This window comes from Hipposideros armiger, unplaced genomic scaffold (assembly GCF_001890085.2).
Source record: "Hipposideros armiger isolate ML-2016 unplaced genomic scaffold, ASM189008v1 scaffold_72, whole genome shotgun sequence".
NCBI classification, from domain to species: Eukaryota; Metazoa; Chordata; class Mammalia; order Chiroptera; family Hipposideridae; genus Hipposideros; species Hipposideros armiger.
In genome coordinates this window covers 2,799,004-2,814,158 of record NW_017731422.1, presented here as the reverse complement: position 1 = coordinate 2,814,158, position 15,155 = coordinate 2,799,004, and the positions used below count along the sequence as shown (strand labels likewise).

The 15,155-nt window shown below is 38.5% G+C and overlaps 1 protein-coding gene and 1 pseudogene across 2 annotated transcripts in view; both read left to right on the top strand.

The window, feature by feature from the left end:
- The window catches only part of POLH (DNA polymerase eta), a 28,782-nt gene that overhangs the window by 9,833 nt on the left and 3,794 nt on the right, over positions 1 to 15,155 (top strand). For both annotated transcript variants that reach the window (XM_019642836.1, XM_019642837.1), the window contains 5 exons: positions 7,866 to 8,035; positions 9,579 to 9,682; positions 10,892 to 11,011; positions 11,607 to 11,730; positions 12,275 to 12,340. In XM_019642836.1, the coding sequence (XP_019498381.1) occupies positions 7,866 to 8,035; positions 9,579 to 9,682; positions 10,892 to 11,011; positions 11,607 to 11,730; positions 12,275 to 12,340 (584 nt within the window). The remainder of the gene's footprint in view (positions 1 to 7,865; positions 8,036 to 9,578; positions 9,683 to 10,891; positions 11,012 to 11,606; positions 11,731 to 12,274; positions 12,341 to 15,155) is intronic.
- LOC109382863 (ATP synthase subunit g, mitochondrial pseudogene) lies at positions 3,588 to 4,556 on the top strand (annotated as a pseudogene).

The window sequence follows — 15,155 nt, the reverse complement described above, 5'->3', positions numbered from 1 at the left end:
TTTTTATTGCTATTGTGATTTTACATTTTTTTTCTATTATATTTCCTGCTTGGTTATTGATGTATAGGGGAATGATAAGTGATTTTTATGAGTTCATCTATTTACTTCACCTATCTGACAAAAACTTGTGATGTAATCTGCATGAAAGTGCTTTAAAAATCAAAATGAGGGCCGGCCGAGTGGCTCAGTTGGTTAAGAGCTCGCTCAAGAGTTTGAGCTCTGAGCAACAGCAGTTTGATGCCCGGCCCAAGCTGAGCTGCCGCTGAGCTGCCAAAAGGTGGCATGATGGCTCAGCGGGAAAAAAAAAAAAAATCAAAATGAATTTGATGGTTAAAAATATTTTCTTAGGCTAGAATAAAATTAAGGCAATAAAAATTTGCTTTTGTGGTAATATTAGATTATAGTAGTTCTAGATACCAGATCTAAGAGAATCTGGGTCTTACATTTGTTAAATCAAATATTATGAGAGTGGAATTCAGCTGAATCTTCCAGAGCAAAGAATTCTGTATCTAGAAGCTTTTCAACAGGGTGATTACCTTTTTCCTAGACATTTTCTAGTACTTTAAATCATGACTATATTCAAAACAATGTATCTATTCTCTACTTCATTTGTAACATACTTTTAGAGCTATTATTTTGTAACATTGTTCTTATTCAGAAGAGCTCTTTCAGTAAAAAGCTTTGAATGTTGGACAAAAGCCAAAAAGAAACTATCTGGATTCCAACAAATCTGTAGCAAGTTAACTTCTTGGGGGATAAATAAGATAATCTGTTATTACTTGTAGAAACAATGTAGATTTGTCCAGAAAAAGCTCCAAGAGGGTTTAGCTTATTTTTGGTTACAATGGTGAATTTCCTATGGATTTCATGTTTTGTTTTTTTTAAAAGATTTTTACTGGGGAATTGGGGGAAGGGGAACAGACAAGTTGCTGTCGTTTTGTTCTTCAGCCTAGTTGTGGAGGATGTTGCTTCACTGGCCTAAGTTGGCACCATCATTGCGCTCTTCCTGGGCGAGGCAGATCAGTCGCTGGCTTCTGGACTGCCCTCACCGCAGCTGCTGGCCGCTCACGCTGGCTGCTGGCTACACACGGTAGCCCATGGCAACCCACTGCCACAGGGGCTGCAGCCTACGCTGTCACCGGTGACTCACAGCAGCCCAGCTCCAGGTTGAGCTGTTGTTCAGCATCTTAGCTGTGGAGGGCAGTGTCACCGGCCCTCATATGTGGGATCTGAACCGGGGCCCTCTGGCGTCCCAAGCCAGTTCTTTTTTTTTTTTTTTTTTTAAGATTTTTATTGGGGAATTGGGGGAATGGGAACAGTGCTGGGGAATTGGGGGAAGGGGAACAGACAAGTTGCTGTCGTTTTGTTCTTCAATCTAGTTGTGGAGGATGTTGCTTCACTGGCCCAAGTTGGCACCATCATTGTGCTCTTCCCTGGCGAGGCAGATCAGTCGCCGGCTTCTGGACGGCTGCTCACTGCGGCTGCTGGCCGCTCACGCTGGCTGCTGGCTACACACGGTAGCCCATGGCAACCCACTGCCACAGGGGCTGCAGCCTACGCTGTCACCGGCGACTCATGGCAGCCCAGCTCCAGGTTGAGCTGTTGTTCAGCATCTTAGCTGTAGAGGGCAGTGTCACTGGCCCTCATATGTGGGATCCGAACCGGGGCCCTCTGGCATCCCAAGCGAGTTCTTAACCATCGCGCCACTCGGCCGGCCCTCAAGCCAGTTCTTATAACCATCGCGCCACTCGGCCGACCCTGGATTTCATGTTTTAAAATAAGATGTGAGATGTTCAAGTTGCCTTTTACTGTTGAACAGATGTACGATATGCCTTTAACAAGTTGTGTTGAAGGGTGATAGTTGTAGAACTGTCCAGGGAATCTTGGGGGAAGGACCATTGAGAAATTATTTTATTCTCTGATCCTAATATAGGAGAGTTTATCAAGCTAGAGGTTGCAGATCCTTTAGTTCTTTAGGGAAAATACAATGGACAATAAAAATGTGCCACTTAAAGGAGGCAAAGTTATGGTACATAACCATTTGATGATGATGAAACATGTCATGATTTCTTTATTATTCTGGGACCAGAGTCAGAAATTTACTGATCATAATAAGTAAATTTTTCTTTGGTCTTCGCTTTGTTTACCACATTTTATTGTGTGGCCTATTTTTTTAAATAAACATTTGGGATTTGTTTTATAATGCTTTAAACCATTGGTTCTTTAAGGCTTTTTTTGAGGGCTATACACCCTTTTGAAAATCTGTTGAATGCTCTGGACCCTTCCTTGTCTCAGAAAAAAATATATATCTATACATAAGATAATTTTACACGCAGTTTTCAGGGGATTCACAAACCCTGAAACCCACATACCTCAGAGTAGGAACTATTATTACTTATCACATTGGTTTTTGGATGAAACTCATGTTGAATAGCTAGCTCTCCTAAGATGATGGAACACACCTTTGTTGGTGGTCAGATATTAACTCAGATGGGCATGCTTCTCTTTCTTCTACTCCTATCTTTCTCATATATGTACATTTTTATTTAAAATGCCAATGAAATGTTTATAAAGAAATCTTATTTCTGTGTCTTATGCAAGTGTTGCAATAGTGTGTCCAATTTAAATATTAAGCTTCCAGATGTAGTGACATCATATTATTTATAGTGTTCAAAATATTGGAATGTTTAGTAAATGGTTTATGATATTTCATACCATATTCCTGAGTCTTTATATGATGTGTGCAACAACAACAAAAAATGATAACAGAAATTAGCTGACCTAAGTGCATATAACCTTTACCATCCTGCCTCTTACTGGATTTAAAGTTAGCAGTCAGGCTCAGCTATGCTACATTTGCTACTTTGTATTTTCTGTTTCCAAAATAGAGTATTACTTAAGGATAACACTCAAAAATTGCTACAGTAAAAACTTTCCCTTCAGGGCCATGTTGTAACTAGTTTGTGTTAGCTATGGAACTCATTTGTTCTCTCTTTTCTCTGCTTGCTGGTAATTCATTTCTTCCTAAGCACATATTGAATATCTTCTGAATGCATAGGACATAAAACAGTTGTGCAGTGGTACAAAAAATTATAAATCAACTGTCAAAGGTGAGAATTGTGGTACTTAAAAAGAGACTCCTTGCTGGCTTTGAAGAAGTAAGCTGTTGGGTTTTGAGCGTCTTTGCAGAAGGCCCCAGGGCTAGGCTCTCGTTGCTGCCCGCTGCTGACAGCCAGCAAGAAAACAAGGACCTCAGTCCTACAAACTGTGAGATGATCCATTCTGCCTACAAGGTACATACAGCCTGATGGAACTTGGAAGGCACCAATCAGCTTGTAGCACAGAAGAGGGCATGCCTGTTATCTGTACAGGGACTTCTCTTTTGTAGTTATGGTCCCTGGAGTTGTGGGGTCTAGCTAGAGGTTTATCAGTCTAACTCTGAAGTTTTGGCACAAGTCATCAATACTCACTGTTAGGCCAGTTCTATTCAGCATTGTACTGGGGGCACAAGGTGGTCTGATCAGAACAGAAGAGGACATAAAAGATATTCAGATGTGAAGGAAGAAGTAACTTACTTTGCAGGCGACATGACCATGTTTATAGAAAATCCTAAGAAATGTATCGCCCCCCCCCCAAGAAAACCACTAGAATAAGTGAGATTAACAAGGTTGCAGAGGACAAAGTCAATATAAAAATCAATAGTATTTCTGTAGTCTAAAATTAAAAATGGGAAATTGAAATTTAAAAAGCAATGTCATTTGCAATAGCATGAAAATCATGAAATTATTAAAGATAATTTTAACATATGTAAAAAACTCGTTCAGTGAAAACTACAAAACATCACTGAGAGAAACTAAAGAATATGGACTCAATGGAGAGACATACTATACCCATGGATCAAGAGACTAAATGTTATTAGAGCTCAATTTGGGGAGCCAAACTGACCTACAGATTCATTGCATTCCCTTCCAAAATCCCTGCTGGATTTTGTAGAAATTGGCAAACTGATTCTAAAATTTGTATAGAAATGCAAAGGATGTGGAATAGCCAAACAACTTTCAAAAAGAACTAAGTTGGAAGATTTGCACTACCTGAGTTTAAGATTTAACCACAGACATTCAGCTGGCTGTTCAAGGCCATGGACTTTCCATCCTAGAACCGTGGCCCAATCTGTCTGTAACCTTGCAGAGAAGGCCCCAGTGCTGGTAAACACCGCCTTGACTTACCTGAAGCCTCAATTGGCCACATTTTGGTACTATGCCAAGGTTCAGCTGGTTCCTCCAACCCCTGCTAAGATCCCTACAGTTATTCAGAGCTTGAAAAAAATTAGTCAATAGTGCTCAAACTGGTAGCTTTTAAACATCTCTCAGTTAAGGCAGCTCTGCTACATGGTTTGGTGGCCACTGAGGTGTGGATGTGGTTTTATGTTGGCGAGGTCACAGGCAAACGTGGCATTGTTGGCTATAATGTTTGAAGACCAACTTTAACATCTGTTTCTTTTGGGTTTATTTGAATGTTCTTGGCTCATGTGTGATCAGACTACTATTTGAATAAAATATGCCAAAAAAAGAGATTTAACTATAAATTTACAGTAAGTAGAGCAGTGTGATACTGGTACAAGATGAGACATATAGATGAATGGGACAGAATAAAGGGTACACAAATAGATCCCACTTTTTTTTTTCTGTTCAATTGGTTTTCACAAAGGTACCCAGATAATCCAATAGGAAAAGGAAAGTCTTTTTCTCACTTTAGTGGGCATTTTTTCAACAAAAACTACCTGAATCTTTTCCCTCTACTCCACCACAGTGTGTCAAAGAAAAACCACAAATTTTATAGATTCTTCTTACTAACTAGAAAAGAGAAACAGAGGAATGCTGCTTATCTTCTGTGGTCCTATTCAATTGAATGGATATAGAGGAACAGGATTGCAACTACCTAATCTGGGAGAACGATAATGAAGAAATCTGGAGCAGAGAAAACTCAGCTTTACTAGTTAAGAAAAAGAGTCCAGAAAACCCTGCAATTTCAACAAATTATGTTTTCCAAACCTAACAAATAGTTTTAAATTAAGGATGTTATATTTATCGTTCTTAATATGTATAAGGTATATACATATATAGGTATATACATATATATATGTATATATGTACATATATACATATATGTGTGTGTGTATATATATATAGAGAGAGAGAGAGAGCAAGAGAGAGACAGAGGCAAAAAAAATGTATACACATTTTTAAGAAAGGAAAAAACTATTAAAATTGTAATACTCAGTATATACCGGTAACAAAAGGTGAATACAAGTCATGTTTGACTTCTGCAATTACAAGAGGTGCTCAAAGTTGTTACCATCAGCATAATTTTAATATAGTTTTTTTCCTTCTTAAAATGTGTATAGAATTTTTTGGCTCCCTCTGTACATAACCTTTTAATTCTCACAACAATCCCATGAGGTACAGTATTCTCATCATTTTATAGACAACAAAGCCAAAGCTTAGAGAATTAGGTAACTTGCTCAAAATCACATAGTAAGCTGTGAAGCCAACGTTTGAATCCGCCATGACTGTAGTGTGTTCTGTTAACAATTATGCTGTACTTGTTACAGTAAGAGCTAAAGGACGTTAGTGGGGACCCCAAAGTTAGCTAGAATAGTTAGAGAATCTCATGATAGATGAGACTTGAGATAAGCCCTGAGTATACACAAGAATTAAGGAGTAAGAGCAGGGAGATAGAATAAGTGATGTTGTAAGGTAGACACATGGTATGTTCAGGAAATTGTAAGGATGTGACAAATTTGGGATCCGTGGAAGATAAATTGAAAAGGGCAGATGGCCTTCAATGCCAATTTATAGAGTTGGTTCTTTATTTTGTAAGTGCGAGAGAGCCACTGGCAATTTTGAACAGAGGGTAAGATTGATAACATTGGTGTCTGAGAAGGTTTAATTTGTGGGAATTGTGTAGAATGCATATATAGGGAGAAGGTGGTTTAGGAACCACCTGAGGTGGCCTAGGCAAGAATAAAGAAAACCTGAATAAAATAGGGTGGGTTGCAATGGATATGTGAAATTTTGAAGTGGGTTTTTTTTTAACTAAATAATGAGGAATGAAAGATAAAAAAGAAGACAACATTATTTGGATTTTAAATCTTTAATAGAAATAGGGAGTTATTTTGGGAAAGAAAACCTTTGAGAAAAAAGATATAATAAAAGTTGATTTTTTTGTTATGTTTAGTTTAAAACTATAATGCAAAATTCAAGAAGATTTATTTTATAAGGCAGTGGAGATAATGGTTGGCATTTAATAAGAGTTTGGGGACTGAGATTAAGATTTGCATGTACTCAGCATAAGCAAATTGAAACATAAACTAGTACCAGTTCACCAAGAGAAAAAGCATATATACAAAGAAGAGGAGAATGTTGCTCAGTAACCACAGTTAGGGTATTAGAAGAGGAAGACAAGCCAGCAAAGAAGAGAAGCAGCAATCATCAATAGTTGGAAAGTATTATGGGGTGAGAAAAGGGTAAAGGGGGTCAACTATGTGGTGATGGAAGGAGATTAGCCTTCGGGTGGTGAACACACAATGCAATATACAGATGATGTATTGTAGAATTGTACACTTGAAACCTATATAATTTTATTAACCAATGTCACACCAATAAATTTAAAAATATTTGGAAAATATTTCTAGGTGCTCATCTTCTTCCTCTTTTCTATATGTGGACCTTCACTCTACCTCTCCTAGATTTGTTTGAGTGTATTTTCTTGCTGTGTTCATACCTCAGTACTGCCTCTTTAAACCAGCATGTCTGTATTTCCTACATACCTAATTCCTTGCTATATAATAACTTTTTATGCTTTTTCAAAATTGTGGCTAGTTCTAAATTGGATAGTAAGATATGTTCAAGGACCTGAGTCCAAAGCTTCATCTAATTTAAATAGCTTGTTCAGAAAATAAATCTTCTAGTGCCTCTGATGGGATGTTAAGCTATTCAGTGGGAACCTGTCTCTAAAAATGTATACTACATACTAAAGTTTATATTGAAGCACAAGTTAATTCTAAATATATTCGAATTGAATAACAGAATTCTTGGGAATGTGCAAGGGAAAGTTGGAGGAAGAAAATTCAAGAGAACTGGAGTGAGAAAACATGCACTTTTTTTTTTTTTAAGATTTTTATTGGGAAATTGGGGGGATGGGAACAGTGCTGGGGAATTGGGGAAAGGGGAACAGACAAGTTGCTGTCGTTTTGTTCTTCAGTCTAGTTGTGGAGGATGTTGCTTCACTGGCCCAAGTTGGCACCATCATTGCGCTCTTCTCTGGCGAGGCAGATCAGTCGCCGGCTTCTGGACGGCCGTTCACTGCGGCTGCTGGCCGCTCACGCTGGCTGCTGGCCACACACGGTAGCCCATGGCAATCCACTGCCACAGGGACTGCAGCCCACGCCGTCGCCGGCGACTCATGGCAGCCCAGCTCCAGGTTGAGCTGTTGTTCAGCATCTTAGCTGTGGAGGGCAGTGTCACTGGCCCTCATATGTGGGATCCGAACCGGGGCCCTCTGGCATCCCAAGCGAGTTCTTAACCATCGCGCCACTCGGCCGGCCCAAAACATGCACTTTTAAATCATTGCTTATGAAAGATAACATAAAATGTTTGTTGCATATTAAAACCATAAGTTTCAGCATGAAGGGGAAATTGATCTTTCTTGTGTGTATCAAGTAGTCTAAAACAGCTGCCATTTTTTTTTGTGGAAACCTACATATCCAATGTACCTGAAATCTAAGAATTTCTGCAATAGATAACACAAGTAAATAAAATCTCAATTTTAAAGAATGTCTAAATTTGAACTCTTAACTTTTTCAGAGGAGATGCGAAAACAAGGCTTATTGCAATGGCTTGATTCTCTTCAGATTGGTAATGCCACCTCTCCGGACCTGCAGCTCACTGTGGGAGCAGTGATTGTGGAAGAAATGAGAGCAGCCATAGAGAGGCAGACTGGCTTTCAGTGTTCAGCTGGAATCTCACACAATAAGGTGAAGGCTAATAGTAGATTAAAAAAAAATACAGATAACTGTAGTTGAATACAGCAAAGACAGCTATGAATGGGACATTTAAATTGTTACACATATACTTTGAAATGGGTTTCTATTTACAATTCATGTTGAAGACTGGGAGAATGGGTGGCTCAGTTGTTTAGAGTGTGTGCTCTGAACAACAAGGTTGCCCGTTTGACCCCGTGTGGGCCACTTTGAGCTGTGCCCTCTTAAAAAAAGAAAAAGAAGGGAAAAAATTCCTGTTGAGGACTAAATAAAAGCCTAAATAATTCTTTAACCTGGGAATTGACATTGAACATGTACTTTTCCCTAAGAAGCAGGCTGAAAATTTTGCAGAAAATCCTTATTTATATAGTTGCATCCAAAATATTTCCTTAATGACTGAGCTATATAGAAAGGAGGAGGCTAGTCTTTGAATTTTATATATGAATTTATTTATTTTCTTTCTGCCTGCTGAATATTCTGGTATTACAGTTTATGTGGAGTGGCCTGGGTTTTGTATGCTTTGTCTAGTCCCCATTCCCTAAGGAAAGCAATAAGAGAAATGGAATCATTAAATTTTATTAATTTGGACAACTATTTTGATTTAGGAACACAGACAATTCTCAATAATCCAGGAGCAGAATCACTGGTTTTCTGATTAAAGTGTGGTGAGGGCCTGGGGCCTTCATCCCCTTCTGACTAGGCTCAGTAATTGGGCAGTGACTGATTATTGGTTACCACCTTCTCCCCATCCCTCGGATAAGAGGAAAGGTGCCAAACTACTCAGCGTTTGGGGTTTTTTTCTGGTTGGATGGAGGGAGAGAAAACTAAAGACCCAGTGTAGTAACTCAAACCAGACTAAATGTTGCCCAGTAGAAGTTCCAGAGAAATCTCTCCAGTGAATTTAACGAATGATTTTATACTTTCCCTACCAATTTTTATTTGTGAAATGATACCACTGAAGTACCTCATTCTTTGAAAAGAGTTCTTAAGGATTTAATTTTTTTTTCATTTTGAAGTCTTGTTTATAGTATTTTTGCTATTAGAAGATGATTCTGAGCCCAGTCTCTCTCAGAGATACTAAATTATGGTTAATACGTATCGTATTCACTCTGGAACTCCAAATGGACTAACCATTCATCAAGAAATGTAAATAAATGGGGTAAGGTAGAACAAGTTTGTCTTGGCATTTTCACATGGGCACATTAAGAAATACATCTTAAGTTTCTTCTGCAGCTTCTCTGCTTTTCACCCTCTTGAAGTGGCTGGAAAAAATGACTAAGGGAAAACTGAGAGTGGAAGATGTGGGAAGGACAATGAGGATAATGACAGCGAGTCATGTTTTCCACGGAGGATGTTGTGGGACGTGAAGGTTTAGAGATGCCTGGAGTTTCTGGTTTTGTTCTTAATGTGGACACCACTAGTTACGGCCCTGAAGCTGTGCCTGTGTGTGTATGTGTATGTTAATAGTTACCAAGCCAACGCATGCATGAGTGTTGACAGTGATGAGGTTTTTACACTCTCCGTGCTCCAAATCCAGGTCCTGGCTAAGCTGGCCTGTGGACTAAACAAGCCCAACCGCCAGACCCTGGTTTCACATGGATCAGTCCCACAACTCTTCAGCCACATGCCTATTGGCAAAATGTAAGTATTCGGGGAGCACCTTAAATTTTACTCATATACGTCTGAAGGCACTTGGGTTGTAGTTTCTTCTGTTCCTTGTGAAGGATTGGAGCCAAGGAAGAAAGGTACCAGGGAGGCAGGAGGGAGATACGAATAAGACAGAAAATTTTGAAAAACACACTGAGACATTTTTCTTAATGAAACTTCAATTCTGGATTATCTGTGGAAGACCTTAATCCTGAATTTCAAACAATGACCTGATTCTTAGCTATATGTTTAACTCCCTTCTGGGCTTTTTATTCAAGTCAGTTACAAAATATCAAAATCAATAGCAATTTTAAGTTCTTTTCTTCTAATATCACACCGAGGTGTTCAGGGCTACTGAATGGCTCCCAAACTAGGCATTAGAGAAGAAGCCAAGTAAAACGAATAACTAGGTTGTGCCTGCCAATTGCGTGTCCATGACAAAGGCTTATTGTTGAAGGGACAAGATACAACAGTTCAAAGCAACAGTGAAAGTGCTGTCATGAGACTGTACATAAGATATTGCTAAATGAACTGTGCAGATAGTTACTAAAGTTCATAGAAGGGTAACCTGAGAAGGATTTATTAAAAAGGCATGGATTTTTTTGAGATTTGGCACAATTTGGAGAGTCAGATGAGACAAGAAGAGCAACACCGATTTGGAGAATGTTTTGAACACAAAGAAGGAGAAAATAGGAGGTATTTTTAGTGAACTGGAGCATAACAGTATAGTTGGAACATATTGAGGAAGATAGTGATGGAAATAAGACTGAAAAGATCGGTTGACGACAGATGATTGAAAGCCGTAAGCCCAGGCCGAAGCTTTTTGACTTTATTCTTAAATAGAAAAGGCTTTAGCTATGCAAGGGAATTGCTTGGGGGATAGAATTTTATTCCCTAAGTGGTATGGTAGTAGTAGATCCTATACAATTGAAAGTTTTATATACAGTTGAGTTGGTGACTAATTAATGACTTTAACCTTTTGTTTTTGCTATTGTTAATCTTCCCAGGTCCTAACTCCCAGAATATCTGAATTCCCGGAGTCATCTAGTCTTATGCTAGAATATTAATAGTCTACAGGACCCATATGTGCTCTCATTTTCCCTGAACCTCCTGGAGAGCTACTTACACAAGCAAAATGCCTTATATCAGCTGATAACTAGACATTTAGGATGTGACCTATAAATTCCTTGTTTTTTTTGCTAGCCGTAGTCTTGGAGGAAAGCTGGGGGCCTCTGTCATTGAAATCCTGGGGGTAGAATACATGGGTGAGCTGACGCAGTTCACCGAATCCCAGCTCCAGAGTCATTTTGGAGAGAAGAGTGGGTAAGCGATTCCTAATGCTTTTCAATCATGACCTTTACGGAGACACTAAATTCATCTAGTTAAACGCATCTAGTAAAATCTAGACCTATCTTTATGTTAGCATTTGTACCTCGAGGTAATCATTGGTCCCTTTGCTTTAAAATATTAGATCACTACGGCCTATCAGTCTAGAGCAGTTTTTTTCAGGTACCTACACAGGTTGGTAAATAGGAACTGTTACTTTGAAGCCTGGATATATACATCATCTGCTTGTATGTGTGCTAAGATGCAGATATTTTCTTAAAGTCTTTGTATTTAGGCTTAGTAAGTACCAAAAAACTTGGGGATATAAATCAGTGGCTTACTTGGCACTTTTCTAAAAACACAAATGATGACTTGGCTTTAGAAAGCATAACCAGTGTTCCTCTCCTTACACTGAAGTTCACTGGGAAGGGCAGGGATTCTGTCAGGGGTGAGTATACTTAATTTTGGACAAAGTTTCCCTTTTTTATGAAGGGGATATTCGGGTAGTAGAATATAGGTATTTTGTTTTGTTTTTGTTTTAACAAAACTAGTCATTTGCTTTCACCTTAAACTTTTTTGCTGGTTTTATTAGATCTTGGCTATACGCCATGTGCCGTGGGATTGAACATGATCCAGTTAAACCCCGGCAACTTCCCAAAACCATTGGCTGCAGCAAGAACTTCCCAGGAAAAACAGCTCTGGCCACTCCAGATCAGGTAGGCAGGCATTCTTGACACAATACTGATTCTTTAAAGGGGGTTAGTGGGTAGGTTTTGTTAGCTGCAGGTTTTATTAAGTTAGATGGAACATTTGTGCTATAAAGTATGAAAGGAATAGAAGTTCTCTTTTTGTGTTGAAAATTGACCGACTTTAATGTGATTTTTTTTCTTTTTTTTTCCATCTAAAAAAAATTAAAATGAAACTGATTGAAGTTCAAAATGGAATTACTCATTTTTTGGTAGGTGGAAACTTGGAAGGCCTAGGATATTGTGCCTCAAGTTTGTGTCTTTTTTTTTTTTTCTCAGAGCTGAAACATGCCCAAAATTTACCTGAGGGCATGCCAGCAGGAAAAGAAAATGACAATCTTGAGCCAGAGCAGGTCAGGGTATTGAAGATGTCTATGATTTGTTGAACCCTTGGTTATAGGGGAAACTTTCCTACACACTTCCATTTGGGGGAGAACTGAAAAAAGTCCCCATCTAGTTCTATATAAGCCTACAGCTTTCAAATGAAAAATTAAAGTCTCACGACTTTTTTTAGGTACAATGGTGGCTTTGGCAATTAGCCCAGGAACTGGAGGAGAGACTAATCAAGGACCGAAATGATGTAAGATTTTCTTTATTCCTTGGGTGAGCTTTGGGATTTAAGTGCCAGTTGAAATACCTTACCTTATGTAGTAGAAAAAAAAGGTACAAAAAGATACCAGCTCAGAAATTTTAATAAGTCTTCTTCCATAAAACGCAACTGCCATAAAACTCAACATGATCTTCAGAAGCCTGGATCTGTGAACATACGTGTTAAGACCTGACAACCCCTGCCTCCCTCATTACCATTTGCCTCTAATTTTTTGTCTATTTCTTATCTAACTACTCCTGCAACCCTGACTCTACATTGGGTTTTCATCAGAGTACAGAGCCATTAAGCGGGACATTTAGGGACTGTACTGTAAGTTATTGCACTTAAACATAGTCCATGTGACAAAGAAGTACTGGCAGTTTTAGAGTATTAAGTCAAAGATTTTACATCTGATGATTCATTTCTTTATCTTCTCATTAAAAAAGGCTTTATTGATATGTATTTTACATGTCATAAAATTCACCCATTTCCAGTATACAGTTCAGTAGTTTTAGAATACTCCAGTTGTTCAAATATTCTATAATCAACTTAAGAATGTTTTCATCACCCAAAAAAGAAATCCCATACCCATTAGCAGTTACTCCCCCAGCCCCAAGCAACTACTAAGTTGCTCTATATGTCTCTATAGACTTACTATTCTGGACATTTCATATAAATGGAACAATACAGTATGTGGCCTGTTGTGACTGGCATGAAATCTTTCAGTTAACGTAATATTTTCAAGGTTCACCCACATTGTAACATGTATCAGTACTTTATTCTTTTTTTATAACTGAGTAATAGTCTGCTGTCTAGAGACATACCACATTTTGTTTACCCATTCATCAGTGAATTGATAATTGAGTTGTTTCCACTTTTTGGCTATTATAAATAACATTGCTATGAACATTCATGTACTGATTTTTGTGTAGACATATGCTTTTCCTTTCTCTTGCTCCTATATACTTAGGAGTAGAATTGCTGGGTCACCTGGTAATCCATGTTTAGCATTTTGAGGAACAAGCAGACTCTTGGTGCACTATTTTATATTCCCAGCAATGCAAGAGGGTTCTAATTTCTCTATATCCTTGCTATTGTCTTTATTTTAATTTTAGCTATATTAGTGAGTGCGAAGTGGTATCTCATTATGGTTTTCAGGTTCTTATTGGCCATGTTCAGATCCTCTTGGGAAAAACATCTGTTGAGATCCTTTGCCCATTTCTGAAATGTGCTATGTGTCTCTTTATTATTGAGTTTTAAGAGTTCTTTATATATCCTTGGTACAAATCCCTTGATATATATAGATATATAATTTGCAAAATCTTTTTCTCCCAATGTGTGGGATTTCTTTTCACCTTCCTGATGCTATCGTTTGATGTGTCCTCTCCTGAAACATCTGGGAGCCCTACAAGTCAACTGTATACTGTCAGGAATCATCCAAAACTACCTGTGTGCCCCTTTTTAGCTGGATTGGTGGTTAATGTTTGTTCTTTGGGAGGTGACACAAAGAATGTTGTGAGCCTATTTGACTTTGCCCACTAGGCGTCGCTCCATTCTCATCTCTCTTTATAAACTGCTGGGACTTGTCTTCCCAGTTTGTATCCAGTGCAACATAGTAGGGATCCCTGAAAGTTAGTCTGTCTTTAAGCTTAAGGATTTTATGCCAAAAAGAATTCTGGACATAGACGATCCTGTCATTTCATTGTTTAAAATATTCTAGTGGCTTCCCTTCACACTTAAGTCATGTGTGGATTTCTTTTCTTTTATTCTATAATGACCAGTATGATTTGGTCTCTGGCTACTTCTCTGACCTCATCTCCTATCCTCTCCCCCTCACTCGCCCTGCTCTAGCCTCTACTCTGCTAGCCTCCTTCCCTTTTATTTAACACACCAAGCAAGCTCTTACCTTAGCACTTTTGTATCTCCTATTCCTTCAGCCTGGAGAATCTTTGCTCTTATATTCTTAAAATTTGCTCCCTCAATTTATTCAGGTCTCTGATTACATTTCACCTTCTCCGAGACGCCTTTCCCAGCCACCCTATTACATCAGCACTGGCACCACTCTCTGCCTTAGTCTGCTTTTTTCCATAGCACTTTGTAGTAATTTCTATTACATGTCGACTTATTATCTGCAGCTCTTACTACAAGATAAGGTCAGTGAGGGCCTGGACTTTATATTGTTCTCTCCTCTATGTCCAGACAGTACCTGGTACGTAGTAGGCATTTGGTTATAGTTGAATGGTTTTAGTCAGCAAGGACTCCTTTGTCATTGCCAATTTGTATTCTCTCAAGACATACAAATCTGTACCAACCGTACTTACAAAATGTACAAAAATACAAACTGTATTTTTACCAAAAATTAGTTGTTGCTCTTGGCTTGTTTGCCTTACGAGGGTATTTCTTCTCACTAACATCTTTTCATTTTGAGAGGATCCCTGTGTAGGATTTTTAACTCCTTATATTTCTGCCTCTTGACCTTTGTTTCTTAGTTTGCTTTGCCTCAACAGTGTTCAGCTGCTTAGACGTCACTGAAAAGTGAATCAATGACTTTGCTCTCTAGAGGCAGGCTCACTACACTGTATCTTCTAGAGATGGGTTGTAAAGAAATGGGAACTTCTGCTCTTATTAAGCATAAGAGCATCAGGACAGATTAAAGAATAGATCCCCTACTTGGATCTATTGACATCCTAGCTTGGATCTTCCTTTCAGACAATTACTTACATGAGCCCTTCCTTCAGTCACAAAATAGAATATAGTACTGTAGGTATTTGTTATAATCTTCCTGCATGGACAGCACAAAAAAAAA